The sequence below is a fragment of the Labrus bergylta genome, chromosome 7 (assembly GCF_963930695.1).
Source record: "Labrus bergylta chromosome 7, fLabBer1.1, whole genome shotgun sequence".
In the NCBI taxonomy this organism is placed as follows: Eukaryota; Metazoa; Chordata; class Actinopteri; order Labriformes; family Labridae; genus Labrus; species Labrus bergylta.
The window spans coordinates 25,035,484-25,052,967 of NC_089201.1; the positions used below are offsets into that span (position 1 = coordinate 25,035,484).

The 17,484-nt window shown below is 41.3% G+C and overlaps 2 protein-coding genes across 3 annotated transcripts; one reads left to right on the forward strand and one right to left on the reverse strand.

Moving 5' to 3' along the window:
• Positions 1-433: 433 nt before the first annotated feature.
• Positions 434-8,710, forward strand: epx (eosinophil peroxidase). 2 transcript variants are annotated; one of them, XM_020658977.3, is made up of 17 exons: positions 434-619; positions 711-798; positions 876-975; positions 1,087-1,262; positions 1,698-1,830; positions 3,206-3,335; positions 3,414-3,620; positions 4,045-4,411; positions 4,486-4,646; positions 4,736-4,994; positions 5,086-5,256; positions 6,448-6,685; positions 6,782-6,993; positions 7,074-7,238; positions 7,940-8,023; positions 8,106-8,202; positions 8,466-8,710. In XM_020658977.3, exons 1-17 carry the CDS (start codon positions 602-604, stop codon positions 8,521-8,523), a joined length of 2,664 nt encoding a protein of 887 aa, XP_020514633.2. In that variant the 5' UTR covers positions 434-601; the 3' UTR covers positions 8,524-8,710. The 2 variants fall into 2 exon arrangements, with proteins under 2 accessions (XP_020514633.2, XP_065813209.1); XM_065957137.1 differs by lacking the exon at positions 434-619 and having other exon boundaries at positions 750-798; positions 876-998.
• A 535-nt stretch (positions 8,711-9,245) lies between these two features.
• rab3il1 (RAB3A interacting protein (rabin3)-like 1) lies at positions 9,246-15,531 on the reverse strand. The gene is made up of 10 exons (XM_065957144.1): positions 15,398-15,531; positions 14,385-14,568; positions 14,163-14,258; positions 13,739-13,816; positions 12,688-12,924; positions 11,512-11,640; positions 11,310-11,422; positions 10,668-10,767; positions 10,502-10,568; positions 9,246-10,380 (listed from the first exon to the last, which is right to left on the reverse strand). The coding sequence occupies exons 4-10, from the start codon at positions 13,802-13,804 to the stop codon at positions 10,295-10,297; spliced, it is 798 nt and encodes a 265-aa protein (XP_065813216.1). The 5' UTR covers positions 13,805-13,816; positions 14,163-14,258; positions 14,385-14,568; positions 15,398-15,531; the 3' UTR covers positions 9,246-10,294.
• Between the last annotated feature and the right edge of the window lie 1,953 nt (positions 15,532-17,484).

Below are 17,484 nucleotides of genomic sequence, written 5' to 3' on the forward strand. Positions count from 1 at the left end.
ATCCCTGCTTTTTGATCATTTCACAGAATTCTCCCCTCTGCCTGTCTGTGTCGCTGATGTAGTGAAGATCACAGAGAGGCCAAAGACACAGACATACTTATCATGAAATAATAATAAGAAAAAAATGAATAAGAAATGTAATCCATCTGCCTGGCGATGTTATTAATTCTCAACTTTTATATGCAATAAAGTCGCTTCACTTTTCAATATTTCAACTGCAACAAAGATGTTCATTCTCTCTTCTTAGCAGGGATGGGTAGAATAGTTTAATTTAATTTGACAGACTCAAATATGACAGAGGGTTTTCATCGTGGCTGAGAGGACAGAAGTACATTTGATTTGAAAGGGTATTAGGTTGAGGCAGTGAGTCCAGTGTTTGATGTTGGGTTCCTGTCACCAAGAGGACAGATAAGGGGATTCTGCACATACCTGTTGGCTTTGCTGCCAGTGTATAAATGGCATCCTAGATGCTTGGAGTCACACGGACAGGCTTGCACACATATTCCTCGGTTGTCTCTCAAAATGAGTTAGGGTCAGCAAAGCAGCAAGATGCTATAAGCGTGATTGGTTTTCTCTGGGCGGAACAATTTAAATGCTCTAGATGGACAGAGCACCTATGGTGAGTTGTTTCTTTTTTTTAATGAGTTACCAGTCCAGCAGGTTAAAGTACAACTTTTCTTGAGATATTCAGTGAGGTGTTTGAATCTCAGGTGTCCGTCTGTCTGCTTGGACTGGCTCTTATCCTACTTTCCTTCTCTGAGCATGCGTCAATGGATGCAGTTTCTCAGAACAACTCAGGTAGGATTTCATTTTGATCATTAACAAGTGAGATATGGTACTGAGGTGACTTTCAAACTTTGTTTTCCTTTTTTTAGGGGTTTCAGAAACTGTGTATCCAGGCTCTGTGTTTGTGAAGGAGGCTCTTCAGAGGGCGATCAAGCTGACTGATGCGGCTTATGCACGCACAAGTGAAAGGTACAAGTAACTTGTGTGCTAAGGTATATTTTGGAATAGAAAAAAAATCCAATATAATTTTCCTCTTAGCGTCATGGAATTGATAAAAAAAAAAACGTTTAATGTTTCCAGGGTGAAGAAGTCTCTGTCCGAAGGAGCTTTAAGACCCAATGACCTGCTGGCTCAGTTTAAACAGACTGAAGCCAGAACCAGGACACAGATCTGGGCTGCCGAACTGCTGGACAACACAGTGGAGCTGATCAGAGAGATGGTCTACACCCACACTATGACGATACCAAGTCCTCATGGTACTGAACAGCTTTACATGCAACACAAAGATATGTTCCTGCATTAGGGAACTCGTGTAGTACTTCACTTTCATGCCAGTCCCTCTATACATTTCGCATTATGTATAATACTGTATATTTTGGGTAACAGATTAATGTTCTGCTGTTTACTGACTCTCTAAATATTTAATCCCAATATAAAACACCAGAAGCTCGTAGCTTTTCTGTATTTGATACTCAAAACAAACAGGGATCCTATTTTTCACAAAATGTCTTCTTTCAACCAGTAGAGCCACAAAATAGTCAAAATCCAGTTCAAGCATCTTTAGATTCCTGGAGATTGTTCCTCTCTGACCCAAGTCTGTCATTTTCTCTTTGTTTTTATTAAGGATTGATGATTATTTAATATGATTTTATATATTTTATATAGCTGAATAACACTGTATATTTCTAAAGAGCTTCTGAGTGAAGGAGATGTGGAGAACCTGCTGCAGGCGACAGGCTGCTCCACTGAGCTTCAAAGACCCAGCTGTGACACTGACTGTCTATCAAATCGCTACAGATCCCTCACAGGAGAGTGCAACAACAGGCAAGTGCTTAACACACTATAAAAGAATTGATTGATTACAGGGTTCACTGGTGGTATATACAGTATGAGAATTCATTAAAATTCCTGGGAATTTAATCTGGATTTTTTTTTTTTTTTATCTTAAACAGAATTTTTTGGTAAACTTTCCAGGAAATTTTGCGGACTTTTCATGGGAATCTTTGGACTTTTTTTCTGGAATCTTGGGAAATTTTCCCAGTAATTTCATTATTTTGTCATGAAGTTTTGTCTGGAATGTTTGAAAACCTTTAAGAATTTTTGTTGTCAATTTGTGTAAACTTTCAAATTTATTTGTTGGGAATTTTTGCATACATTCCTATGAATTTGGGGGAATTATCCCAGTAACTTTCAGGGGAATTTTCCACGGAATTATTTAGACATTTTTTGGCAAATATTCTCAGAAACTTTTTGGAATTTGTGTTGCAAATTAAGAGATCCCTTGAATTTTTCCCAGGCATTTCCAGAAATTCCAATGAATCTTTGGAAACTTTACCTGGAAACTTTACCTGGAATGTCAAGCAGAATTATGAAAATTTTCCCATCAAATTTTCAGAAACTTTAATGGGGAATCTTTGGAAACTGCAAGTTACAATTTTATAATATTTCCAGGGAGTTTTCAGGAACTCTCAGATGTTTTTCCCCCTTGTAAATATCTGGGAATTTTCCTAGGGATTTGGGGAATTTTCGTGAATATTCTGAAACTTTGCAACATGTTTTCTTGCAATTTTTTTGGAGACTTTCAGAAATATCAATCAGGAATATATGTAGAACATTTGGGGATTTTTTGCAGATTTTTTTGTAAACTTTAAGGACATGTCCGGAAATTTAGGGAACTCTTGGGAACAATTTCCATTGTGAATTTGTGCACATTTTCAGGAATTTAGGATGGAATTATTGTCAACTTTCTTGGGAATTGTATTTTTCTAAAATTTACAGTCTTTGAAATCTTTTCACATTAATATTTTTTTGGGGGGAAAATTCCTGGGGCCTATAGCCATTAGGTCATGGCCTAGGAGGCTATAGTCCTAAAGCATGGCCGAGATCTAGTCTGATCTACAGCTCCTTACTTTCTGGTCATTCCCAAGTCTCTCTCTCTCTCTCAGTTTTCTACTCTATCTACTCTAAAAATGTGTAATCATTTTGTATTATCATTTTGTAACTTATGAGGGGGCAGGGGTAATTCTGCTTTTTGTTGTGTAGGTTAGGTTTCTTTTTTTTCTTTAAGGCATCTTCAACTGACTTTAAATCCTCTTAAAAACACACACATAGCACATAACTACAGAGCCATTTCTTCCAGCTTTTTTATTTTTAGAAATGTATTTTTTAGCTGTGTCTGTTCTGTTCTGTTGGTGTTCAGAAGGCATCCCAGATGGGGGGCTGCAAACATCCCTTACTCCCGCTGGCTGCCTCCAGAGTATGAGGATGAGTGGGGAATGCCCAGAGGCTGGGATCCAGAGCACACCTACCATAACACCACTCTGCCTCCGGTAAGAGTCCTGCAGCTCTAGTCAATTCTTCCCTGTTGTGTCAGCTCCAGTAACTCAGAAAATATGTCTGTTGTTTAGGTGCGGCTGGTGTCTCAGGAGGTGCTGTTCACTCACAATGACAACATCTCTCTAGACTCCACATTGTCCCACCTGCTGGTCGAGTGGGGTCAGTGGATAGACCATGACATAGTGCTGACACCTCAAAGCCCCAGTACAGCTTCGTTCAGAAACGGAGCTGACTGCACACGCACCTGCAGTCGGGACACACCTTGCTTCCCCATACAGGTGCATGTTACTACATTCTACATTCTACAATTCACTTAGCAGACGCTTTTATCCAAAGCGACGTACATCAGAGAGTAAGAACAACACAAGCAAGGATCTAGAAAAAAGGGAACAATGTCAGTAAGAGCAAATGATCAGCTTTGAGTCCGATTGGACACACAGGTGCTGACAGGAAGTGACCAGAGGCAAAGCACAACATTAACAGCAGTTCTTGAGGTCAGGTGTTTCTCAGGGTTGCTTAGGTTTTCTGTCCCCTTCCTTTTATCTTTGAGTACTCCTACATTTTAAGCAAAAGTCTTCTATCAAATGTTGAAAAACCAGCAACACTTATTAACGTAATACTAAGGTGGTGTTTCCAAAGCATTTTCAATGAGCTGCGAACAGTTAATGCAAAGAGAACCATTGAGAGTCATTATTTTTCCAGATCCCTCTATCAGATCCTCGCTATGGCATCCAGAGCTGTATGCCTTTCTTCCGCTCTGCTCCCAGCTGTGTCTCTGGAATCTTATCTCACCGCCAGCGAGAGCAGCTCAACGCCATCACCTCCTTTGTAGATGCAAGCATGGTGTATGGCAGCTCCACCAGCCTGGCTTCGGCTCTGAGAAACCACTCCTCTCCTCTGGGCATGATGGCCCATAACTCCCAGCACTTGGACCAGGAGCTCGCCTACATGCCATTCCTGCCTCGCCTGCAGGCTCACCTGGACCCATGTGGCCCTCGAAACTCCACCACTTCAGGGGAGTGGGACAGATCGACGCATCAGAAGAATACCACATCCTGCTTTCATGCTGGTGAGTGAGTCAATGTATTGAGCTTTCTGTACTCTGGAGGCTTCACTGGAGTTGTAATGATTAATTATTCACAGGTGATTCAAGAGCCAATGAGCATCTGGGAATGATCGCCCTGCACACGCTGTTTCTGAGAGAGCACAACCGGTTGGTAAAAGAGCTGCACCTGCTCAACCCTCACTGGAGTCCTGACACCCTTTATCAGGAAGCCCGCAAGATTTTGGGAGCCATTCATCAGGTATCAGCAGCAGCTTCAACTAGACATCTGATCGTATATACCTATGTTTGCTCTCCCAGCACTTGGACTTGCTGCCTTTATCATTCCAGATCCTAACTTGGAACCACTACTTACCGCTGGTCCTCGGTGAGATCACCATGCCTCATCTGATGCCACCCTATGAGGGTTACAATCCCGAGGTGGATCCCAGCATTGCTAACGCCTTTGCGGCTGCTGCATTTCGATTTGCCCATGTGACAGTGCATCCTGTTGTAAACAGGCTGGGACCAGGATACACTACTGACTCCCAACATGCCCCACTGCCTCTGCACCACTCACTGTTTGCTTCTTGGAGGGTTATACAGGAAGGTAAACAACCATGCTTCCATGCAGTACATTGTAATTGCTAGTGTTTTTCTATTTTTTTCTATTTCTGCTTGTTTTTCTCTTTTTTTGTCAGGTGGTATAGACCCTGTCCTGCGCGGCCTGCTGCTGTCTCCCGCCAAACTGCAGACACCAGGTCAAATGATGGTGGAGGAGCTGACAGAAAGGCTGTTTCAGGCACAAGGCGGGATGCCTCTGGACCTCGGGGCCCTTAACCTTCAGAGAGGCCGCGATCACGGCCTGCCAGGTACTATCCTTCTTCCTCTGATGCATCTGTTGACTTTCAAAAACTGTGGTTCAGATCCCCAATCCCAAGATGCTTAAAATGATCATTTGACACATTACAGAAAATACTAAGAGCGTGATACATAACACTTTACAGTAGGGTAAATTCTTCTTCCTAATTTCTAAAGTGCTAAACTTACAATATAAGAGCACAATAATAAGGGTTATGGGGGGGACGTTTGAGGCCTTTTTACTCAGCTGATTTATTGACCTGCATTCAGCATGCACAATAAATATGTTGGAGCCTCTCAAAGCAACAGAGAAAAAGAAAAAGAGAGCTGGTGGAGGTTAGCGAGCTATAGAAATAATAAGGAAACTAAAGAACACTCTCAATCTTTGTAATCTTTTGGGATAGAGTCAACAAAGTCCCAAGTCCTAAAGCTCATTGGGAGACTATGCCCAAGCTTATAGGCTACCAACTGGAAGACTTAATCTTCCTATAGAAACGTCTTCCTCAGAACTTTGAGTACCACAAACGTGTTTTAGTAAAAAAGAGAGCTCCCCTTGTAGCGTGTAGATGCAAAACATAGACTGTAGAGTGCAGAATTTATAAAGAAAGTGTGTGACACCTTCTGAAGAGCATAACAGTAGGGGTCGAGGCTTGATCCATTGAAAATATATCAACCCTTTGATTATATGGAAAGCGTGGTAAAGAGTTTTTTGTAGGACTCTTTTCAAAGATAACGCTTTGTCTGAATGATTCAGCACAAAAAATAACGACAAAAAGATTTGTATTTCTTCATTATAAAGAGAGTTAAGCCTTTTCCAGAAATTATGAAATAGAGGGCCGTGCCACTTGCAGTAAAACCTCTCTTTCTTTTTTTGGCCTAAAAAACAGAGGAGAGTAATCCCAGGATTTAACGTCTTAAGGGACCAAGGTGTACACTGTAATCCATCACAGATAATATACTGACTCTATAAGATTTATTCTTCTCCCTGCTCCTTTTTGAACATGGATTGCGATAAATTGTGAATCTTTTTTTTTTTCTGTGAACATTGTGTGTTTTGATATGTTCGGAACAAACAAAAAATGAAATGAAATAGTCCAATCCGATCAGACACCATGGTTGAAATTTCTTCTTAAAGCCCTCCTATCATTATCTCACCTGCTTCACCTTTAATCTCCTGCTGCCTGTCCCATCTCACACATCAGGATACTGCTCATGGAGAAAGTTCTGCAGCCTCTCTGTTCCCAACACTACATCTGAACTGGCTGAAATTTTGAGTAACTTCACCTTGGCTCACAAACTCCAGCTCCTGTATGGGACACCACACAATATTGATGTGTGGGTAGGGGCCATCTCTGAGCCCGCTCTACCTGGAGGTCGAGTCGGCCCACTGCTGTCCTGCCTGCTGGCGAGACAATTCAGAGCACTGAGGGACGGGGACAGGTAAGAAAAACAAAATACCCTGTGTGACTGCTGGTGTGAAATTATGACCACGATGAAGCAAGGTGGAACAATCGTAATCTGTCTCTGTCTCACAAGGTTTTGGTGGGAGAGGGAAGGCTTGTTCACCAGCACCCAGAGGAGACACCTCCACTCCGTTTCTCTGTCCCGCATCATTTGTGACAACAGCCACATCACTCACGTCCCTGCTGACCCGTTCTCACGTACGGAGAGACCAGAGGACATGCTGGCCTGTTCACACCCGCTCATCTCCAAACTCGACATCAGCCCATGGAAAGAACCTGACACAGGTGAGGAGGCTGAAAAGGAGACACCTTGAGTTTGTCGGTTGTGTTTACAACCATCAACATGCCTGATGTCTCTCTTGCAGACCCCAGCTGTGGGCCAATTCCCAGGATTCAATCCGGCTACTCTCTCCTCTGTGACTCGGCGATTTTGTACCAGTGTCGCGCTGGCTTCAAACTGTTGGGATCTTCATCTGTCAAGTGTGATCCTAACAGCCAGCAGTGGAGCCCCAAACCCCCCACATGTGAAGGTACAAAACTTAAAATAAGGCATGGGCAAGACTACAATACTTATTGTGGTATTTCTAAAAACATACATGTTGTTAATGTGTGCAGAACACCATTTCACAAACCATTGTTAAGATTTCAATGTGAACTTAAACTGTTGCATGATGAAGTTCATGCATAGTGGTCTCTCATGCCGATGATCAGGTGATACTTTTTCAACTGAGAGGGATGTCAGCAAACTGCTTATGTTAACTAGCGTAAATGATTCTAAGTACGAGTAAAAATAAACTGTTCATAACTTGAATAAAACTTAAAAAGATGACCTCTTCTGTGAAAGCTAAAACTGCCTGAGTCACATCGAGACTCTCATCGAGAAAATTGGTAACAACTTCCGTGATCCCACATTTCTTCACGTCATAATTTTAAATCTTCTTTATTGTTTCAATTGAGAGACCCCTAAACGCAGATACTACATACTGTATGTTTAGAGCCAAAATAAGGGAGATTTCTTTAATGCTAAAAATAATCTTGTGAAAAGAAAAGTGGGAACAATGTAATGTCAACAATACGCTTCAGAATAGCTCCTGAATTGTGGTTAATTTAACTTGCTTTGTCCGCTTTTTACAACTTGATTCAACTAAAAGACAAATGTCAGTTTGTGAATAACAACCCTTGCGAGTGAAAAAGTCAACAACCTATTGACGACTGTTTTTGACCGTTGCAGATATTAATGAATGTGAAGAACAAAGTTCTCTTTGCCAACAAAACCTGGAGTGCCTCAACACACCAGGCTCCTTCATCTGCTCAGGTCTGTTCAGATCATTTCCTTGTTTGGTGATAAATGTCTTCTTTTTGTTACGTTTTTTTTATGTTTCTATGCACTTCTTCAGAGCCCTTCTCGCAGTCAGCTGTCTCTGTGGTCACCGCAGTGATTGTAGTGATCGGTGGTGTGGCTGTGCTGCTGCTGATCATGTTCTGTTATCGAAGGTGAGTCACTGAAGAGAGAAATATATTCAAAGTGCACCATCCAGGTTGAAATTTTGATACCAATACTGTAGAACTATTTACTAAAGCGGCAACAAATTCTAAACTATTTCTTCAAACAAACACTTTCTGATAACTTTAGCTCTGCATGTTAAGTTCTGGTAAAAATATCTTCTTTAACTTGTGTTGTATTGGTGAAAATATAAGAAACAAATCTGTAATTGTGAAGTCTTTTTAAGTCACAACAACGATATCTTCTTTTTCAGATACTTCCCAAAGAAAGAAGAGTTAATAAATGCAGCGTGTTGTCAGGGGCAAAGTTAATTTGGTCCACTTTTGTTGAAATGTTTTCGAGTTAAGTGAATATATCTAACTGTCTTCAGTATATTTTCTTCTTATAATAGTTATATGTGGACATCTTTCAAACTGTCTATAGTGGTGGAATATTTTGTTTATACCACGCTGTAGAAAACTATTTTATATTAAATGTATCCATGTGGTTTCCTGCTCACTTGGCAGACTGTTTTTGTCCCATGACTCCCAGTATGTCACTTCTTATTCGGTGAGTCAAACTGTTTTTAAGGTGGTAATCTGTATGATAAAGCCATAAAAATAGAATAACAAGCTTACATAAAACCGTTCTATCCGGAAACTAAAATCTTACTGGAATGTCAGAACCAAAAACAGATTTTCATACCTTAAAGCCCCTCTGAGCAGGATATGATCTTAGTGTCCCTCAGTGCCACTGCCCTGATTCCTGCTTACAAACCTGTGAGGTAACAGTGCGTAATGTGGGTTTGAGAGCTTTATTTTTGTTAGGGCAAACAGTCACTTCCTGGCAGTGACCTGAATTAATCTGAATCCACATCTCTGTATCAATGCACAGGTTTAACATTAACTTACTCCAAGAGTCCTTGTTTGTAAATTACAAGTCAATAAAGACCCGACAACACAGTAAAACCAGCAGGTCCTTTTCTCTGCTATCAGATTCTGTTCAAAGACCAATTAATCACACACAGTACAAAGGTGACAAAGACTCCACTGGCTCGTCTTTAATGGAGCGTTTACACCAGAGACACATTTATTCACCAGTACTCTGGGGTCAGGATCCCCAAGGCCCCAAAAAAAGAGGGCTAAGAAGCAGATATTGCACTTTCTGTAAAGCCTTCATTTTTACCTTCAAGAAACTGTTTGGAGGTGGGGGGGGGGGGGGGGGTGGTTGTAATCAATCTACACTATGAGGTACAATCAAAATACATTGCATATTTATGGCTATTTACTGCATATTTATGGCTTTTATTGTAAACACATACTGTTCTGCAGACATGCAAAAAATACAATGGCATCTGTTGTGTGTATTGCATCACTTGTGTTAAAGCTTGTTCTTTTTCTGACTTACTGTGAAACCATATTGAACAGGGAGGTGTGGTGTCATTACTATTTCATTAATGATACATCCGATTACTAAGCACAGGTCGGGCTAACATGAAGCGGTTTCTTGCGAGAGGCTGCATCGGTTTCATTTTGTGTTTTTATACAAGGCATCTAGAAGAGGAAGTGCAACAATGCATCAACGATGTTAAGGCCATGCTGAGACAAAAAGTCAAGTCAAAAAAATAACTACGTAATGCTAATGAGCATGAGTGTAAAATTTAAAAAAAAAACACATCCATTAATTATTCTGAGGAAGCCACATGAATAACAACAATCAATGCATTACATAATTCTTGAAGTATGTAATATTTGAGGTAAGAAACTCTGCACTGCTTCAACTTTTCATTGTGCTCATTTTTGCCTGGTAAATGATACACAGAATCTGTTTTTAACCTCGACAAGTTGTAGGAACTCCAAAGCAGAAACAATTCTCCTTCCATTGGCAGAAGCTCACACAAGGGCTGAACTATAGTCTGTGCTGGTTAAATTCTTTGTCTTATTGCATAATAGTGGTACACAACATTGTCTGCTTCCCTTGTTGATTGGCCTCTCCTGCTCTCTACAACCTCTGCAGCGAAAAATGATCCTCGACCTGCTTGTTACCAGTTAAACACAGACTCACAAGTCTTGCATGGTGTTTTAGTGGAATGATCAGTGTCCTCTAGCCCTGGTCTGTGGGGTAGAAACCTAACTTCGCCACAGTCATCTCTCTACGGAGACGCATCACCTCCCAGAACATCTGCTCCGCTGCATGAGGAAAAACAAACAGATACAACATGTCAGCGGCACTGAATGGAATCCTTGTTTGCAAAAGTGATCCATACGAAGAAAAAAATCAGAAGTATTTCAAATATGTGTTTTAACTTACCGTCATGTCTCACCAAGCCCTGCTGGATGTAGCGGATATAAGTAAAGAAATTGCAAACAGCCGTGATCTAGAAGGGAGGAACAAGGACAAGGTTGCATATAGTAACACTTAGCAGCAGCCTCAGCAGTGTATTTAATGCAGGTCACAAAGAAAAAGTGAGAGTTACCCGTGCTCGACTGGACGGGGAAATGTAATAGTAGCTCCCCTTGTCTCCAAGTTTAATGCGGTGTCGGCACAGGCGCGACATGCCACTCAACGCACATTTTCTACACACAACAGGGTATATCATCATCGTGTTATTACGGAGACTATCGGGTGACAACAATGAATCCTTTGTCTGCCGACTTCAAAAAATACTTCATGAGAACACACAATAAAAGGTAGTGAACAATAAGAGAAAGTTAGTCACTGAAAGAGGAAGATGTTCAAGGCTTCATTAGAATGACACCCAAACACATGCAGAAGGTAGTCGGGATTATAAAGTTAAAGATTAAGGAAGAGTTTAAGTCATGCTCCAGTTACAGATGTTAGTGAAAAAAAAAAAAAGCTCAATAGGTGATTGTTTTCTGAAATGACTTACGTCTCTATTGCAGCCCTAAAGCCACTGGAAGAAAAATATTTAGGTATCAGACAGTGATTAGAAATGTGCCGGTTGATTTAACCCCCTCTCAGATTTGTGCTAAGACAGTTGAAAAACCTCCGCTTCACCATTAATCATCAAGGGAGAATACAAATCCAGGTAAGAGTTTAGCAGTGAATGGTGAGAGGAGAACTGGATCAAAGTTGGTATATAGATGTGATCACTCACTTCGGGCCTCCACACTCAACAGCTGAGGCTTTCACCATCGGTAACGCTGACATGGCCACAGGCTCGATGGTCAGTAAGTTGTTTTCCACTGCACTCTGCACGAGCTGCGACAGCTGTGGACAACGACAATGATTCATGCTAAAACAGCTTTTGAAGTGTGAAGTATGAACACATGACGCAGAAAGCGCAGTGAGATTGTGACCTCAGATCTTGTGAAGGAGAGGCAGGGTCCAATGTCCTCTCTGTAGATGCGACTCAAGAAGGCAGAGGAACGGTCTAGACTTGACTTTTCCTTCCACGTCAAAAACTCGGCGTACAGAATTGAGTCCATCTGCAAACAGAACACAAACTATCACCCTCAATAATTACGCTACCCGGCTTCACCTCTCAATGCATGGTTCAAAAACAGTTCAATAAAGATGTCAGAAAGGACACAAGTGCAGTTGTAGAAAAATACTTTCGCCTGTGCTAAATGCATGATGGTATCATCATCTGTATAGATCGCATGTAAGTAGGCTATTCTGGGCGACCACACATTAATGGCACACTAAGTAAACATCGCACCTACGGTCACGATGAAGCTTTTATCTTATTAATTAACAATTTGGTTAAGTTACTTCAGGGGGGAAGCGTCTTTAACTCACTCTTGTTTTAAAACAATCAGAGAGACTGAGTTGTTTTTTTCTGCCAGGATCTCAATACAATGACAATCTCTCCTCTCTACTGCGTGGAGTACTGGAGTAATGAGTGTGGGGTAAGAGGAGTGTCAGAGAGCAGGTGAGAAAGAGAGAGAGAGAGAGAGAGAGAGAGCAGCAAAGTAAGGCTGAATTGAGTGGAGCAGCAGGAGAGTTTTGGGGATGTGACCACCTGTTAGTTGGTTTACATTCAAAATGTCCTGGATGGCCGCCTATTTCCCTATGCCTTGAGCCGGCCCGCTAGCAGGAAAACTTGCTTACTGTCCCATGAGAGCTCAGAACTTACAAAGAAAAAGATCAATCTGCCAGCAGCTAATTCCAGTCAGGCCCGGAGGAAGTGATGCAGTTACCTGTCTGCCGTCAGTAGCTAGCCCTTCTCCCTGCTGCTGCCAGTAAGAGTCAAAGCTCACATTGACAGACTGGCCAGGAACCAGGCAGAGAATCAGAGAGAGAAGAGCAGGAACAGCAGGCTGAGAGCGAACCAGAGACAGGGAGGAAGAACAAGTCAGGGAGAGGTTAGTACTGAGAAAAAAGAAAACACGAAGAGAACTTGGATCAAGTCAAGAGGTAAGAGAGAATGAAAACAGGAATAAAGTCTAGAAACAGGAATAGCACATGTCCAAAGTGTCAGAAACACACTCAAAAGAGCAGAGAAACATGTTCATGAACTTCATCCAAGTAACCTCTCGGTCCTCTTTGGTCGCATGCGGAATGGAAACTGAGGAAGGTTCTGGTTTTCCGGATGAAGGTGGAAACGCGCCGCTCGCGCTTTTGTTACGGATGTGACCGCCAACGTGTTTGTGGGCTCCCCTGGTTCCTGGAGACTGCAGCTGTGGATGCAGTTGGCGGTTCGGTGAAGAAGGTGTCGACGTCAATACCAGAGTCTTAAGCGCCGTCACCTCTGCTTGTAGAACATCAATCTGGGAGGAACACACAGTATAAATGAAATACTGAGAAAGTGATGAAAGGAACTTTAGTTGTGACATCCAATTAGTCTAAAATGTTCGACATAGAATACTGCAGCAGTCTATTTGAAGACAGAAGGGACGCGCAGCGAGTCCCACCTGCACATCGGAGAACAACACTGAGAACATGACAGCTACTTTACTGACTCTTGTTTTGAGTCATTTTAATCAGATACAGCCATAAATAAATAAATAAAAATAAGAAATTAGGCACGTCCGCGTCCGCACATCGGAGAACAACACAGAGAACATGAAAGCTACATTGTGGCTTTTTTGAGTGTTAGTCAGACACAGACAGAACACTCCCCGATTTCTCCATAATGCAGGCTGTCAGCGTTGTGTACCTGCGTGCCTGTGCTCGTCCATGGGGTGAAGCGTGCTTATAGGCACAGTACAGATTGCCAGTGTGATTGCGCCCTGAGTGCCTGTTGCATAGGCCTAGCCTCTGCTGCTGGTATGCTGCGTGCGCTCCTCTGCATTGCACTCATCATGCCCCCCACCCCTAAAAAAATCCCCACTTGAAAAATGCAAAATTTAAGTCCTAAAAACAAAGTCATTTCAAGTCATCTGTCTCAAGTCTAAGTCAAGTCATGTCATTTATCACTGTCAGTCAAGCAAGTCTCAAGTCCTCAAATTTGCGACTCAAGTCTGACTCGAGTCAAGTCGTGTGACTCGAGTCCCCCACCTCTGGCACAAAGGGTCATCAAAATAAATAAATACAATCACCCAGCTCATGGATTCTCAATACCGGGAAGAACTTCACACATACCTTTCCCTGAGCCTCCTTTAACTGCTTCTCTGCTCCAGCTTGTTTGACATTCGCTTCATTCACCATCTTGTGAGCTTCCTGATGTGATTAACATTGAAACATCAACACATGATTTGAACAATCTCTGTTGTAAATATTTGCTGCACAAACTGTAATTTATATACTGTATATATACATAGATATATATGTTTAAATTAATGTATTTTTAAGTATAGGTAGCTTAAGTGTTTTTGCATACATGTATATGCATTATTTATACAACAAAAAAACAAGTTTGTTCTAAAATGCCAAACAATAAGTGGCTACATATTCTCCATATTGAGTCTCAAGTGTTATTTCCAATTTTCTATTGTTGTAAATTGAGTGTTTTAGGCATGTGTGAAAATGACAGAGCACTGATCAGAGAGCCATGATTACTGCTCACCTCAAACAGACTGGCTGTCAGCTCCTCCAGCTCCTGCTCCAGCTGATTTCTGACCTGAGCAAGACGCTCACACTCTCTGTCCTTTAGTTTCAGTTCCTGAAATGTGTAAACCATGTCACAATCATATTAACAAGGAAGCACAATTTGCAATGTCAACTCTTTTTTTTTTTTTTTTTTTCCAAGTCAAACAATTCTTTGTCAGCATAAAGTAGGCTACAACACCTTCTTTGCAGCGTCCAGCTGTTCCCTTAGGATCTCTGAGCCCTTTTCTCGGATTTCTTTCTCTTTGATCTCCAGCGAGGAGCTACGAAGCCGGGAGAGGTTGCCATGATCTCTGCCGGAGGTGGGCCGGGCCTGACCTCCTACCTCCACCCTGGAGTCTGGCTCTGGATCCAGATCTACCAACCTTCACATAAGCAGAAATATTATCAGTGCTGTCAGTGAGGGCACAGAGATTTGACATCCATTCAATTAGGTTGCTATATAGACAGTTTAGAATAAAGGATTGGTGTAGTTGTATATTAATTTGTGTATGTTTTAGTCTACATATGTAAGTAAGCTTTTCAAATAAATTAGATGCAGTTCCTAAATGGGAACAATTAAGTTTAATCTTTTACATTGCCACTTACAAATAATGCCATTTATATAATAGTTTTGTAATTCCAGGAATGCCTCTCATGATGAACATGAAATCAGTCAGAGAAGAATCAATCGGCCAGTTGTATGTTATTCAAGAAGCTGTGGGTATTATTGCCTATGTTTCATATCTGTAATGTGGTCAAATCAGTCATTAGCCCAGATGATGCACTGGTCAAAAAGTAGTACTCACTGAAGGGCTATTGAAACTGCACAAGTTTTAGCAAGCTAAGCTTATTACAAGTAATTATATTAACTAGACTAGAGCATGGCAAGGATTAGGATGCAAAAGAGTTTTAATATAATATGACATATTTATATAAAGATCATTTATGTTTCCCACTTACTTTTCAAACTATAAGCTTATAATCATTTTGACAACAGAAATAAGATATAATACTCTTTCACAGTTCTAATGAAACATGTTTTCCCACTAAGTTGTAAGTGAAACCCTTTGGACCCTCTGCCACTTTATAAGAAACATTTATAACTTTTTAATACCAGTACGTCCCCCCCATATACACACACACACACACACACACACACACACACACACACACACACACACACACACACACACACACAGTATCCGCCCTTACCCAGTCAGTGTCCAGGACAGCAGATAACCCTCTCTCCTTGTTGGCTTCCGCTTCTCTCCTTCAATGTCCTTCAGGTGTTTCTTTTGAATTAATAAATGTTTCACTAACTGTGCTAAAGTCAGCTGGTTTCTGTTAACTTATCTCAGCTGTTTTAAATCACGGCGGAGGAATGCGGACGCTGACGTAGACAGCCGACAACAACAGCAGCAGCAGCAGCAGCAGAGGCTGTGATAGTGACAGAACAACAACCAGCTTTTTTCACACCTTTAAAGCAATGTCTGTCACTTTTAGTCTTCTCGTGTCCGTCTTTTTTGTATTCCTGCGAACGAAACGAGTGTGTCTGCTCTTATTCTGCTCTCATTCTTCTCTCAGTAGGCTACACACACACATACACACACACACGCACACACACACGCACACACACACCGGTCACATGACAGAGCATCCACTCCCACCCCACGCCCTGACCGAGGCACGGGAGAAAACATTGGCAGTCCGGTTACACTAACTAACTACTGGGTCATACATTTTGATGTTGTCACCATAATGTTTGCTATTATCTAAAATGTTGTGTGAGCCAAGCTCTGCACACCCATATAAATGTAGCCTTAATATATTAAACCTTAACATTATTCTCTTGAAGCTTTATGTGAGGTAATTTAAGCTTGTAATAAAAAACGACTGAAATTAATTATGATGCATCTATAGGAGCCAAAAATCAAACACAACTATTTGCAACAAGACTAATAATTTAACTACAGTTAGGACCGTTTTTTCCTGCAGGGTAGGAGTCAGATGATTAACAGCAACCACCAAAACAGCTTTTTTTTTTTTAATTTCAGCCAAATCAAAGTTTCATACTAGACATTTAATTAAAAAATGAGGAGAATTGTGTCACATTTAAAGTGAGAGCTCATCGAAGAGATACAGCCTACACTTTGTCCACAAGGGGGGCGACAAAAGCGACATAACCTTAAAGTTATGTTGCTTTAACTAAAAATGGACACCTACAGATCAAATGTTAAGATCTACTCAGAGGTAATTCCATTAATCGCAATTAAGAACTTAAAGAGAGATGTCCTAAAAGTCGTGTGACCAAGCAGTTTCATACAACGTTTTTCTTCAGGCGTTGTTTTTAACGTTCATAGCTGTGTGAAGAAGAATTCAGCTTTCAGAGCCAAGAACAAGTATTTTCAGTCAAGAAAGCTAAACTGTAACGATGACGAGTTTTTCTAAGTTAGGTTCCTTTTTCTAAGCAGACCATAGTTTGGGTTGGTGTGGTTTTAACAACAGAACTGCTCATCTTTGACATCATTGTTATTCTCCTACAGTTCTGTGACAGGCCTGGAAAAGTTGAAAACCTTTTTTGTCTGTGGCAGATTCGTAGACATTCCTTGTGGGAGTATGTGGTGACTATATGTTTACAATATTCACATAGCAGATATTTTTGCCAGACTGAACACTCAGGTAACAGCTCACAGGCTGTTATAATGTTGTAGTGCTAAATGGTTGTAAACGGTAAATGTACTTGGACTTGCATGGCACTTTATAGTCTTCTGACCCCTCAAGCCCCCTTAATACACAACATGTCACTTTATTATATTGCTGGCAGACGCGTCAACATTAAGGTCCAAACTTCCCATCAGCATGTTCCAAGCACATTCAAAGGGGAGCTATTTGGGGTTAAGTGTCTTGCCCAAAAAAAACTTTGACTTGGATGCATGGGCTGGGGATCGAACCCCTAACCGACTCCTGAGAGATGACCACTGACCCACAGCCATAGTAAGTCATAAAAGGACTTCCCTCCGACTGAAAGACAATGAACTACCACCAACCACTGATCCACAGTTGCCGGTTTCTAACTTTTCATCATTTTACATCTTTTCCATTCCTTGGATGCATTAAAAGAAACGAGATAATAAACATCAAGGGGGAACTGAGGACATGTTTCAAGGTAATGCAACACATTCAAAGCTCCTGGACGCCTCCAGTGGACAAAGCGGTAGCCTACCTCTTATTCATTGTTCACGTCTAAGAAATATAATATTTTATTTATAGATTAAAAAAAAAAAAATCTAATCCTGTCT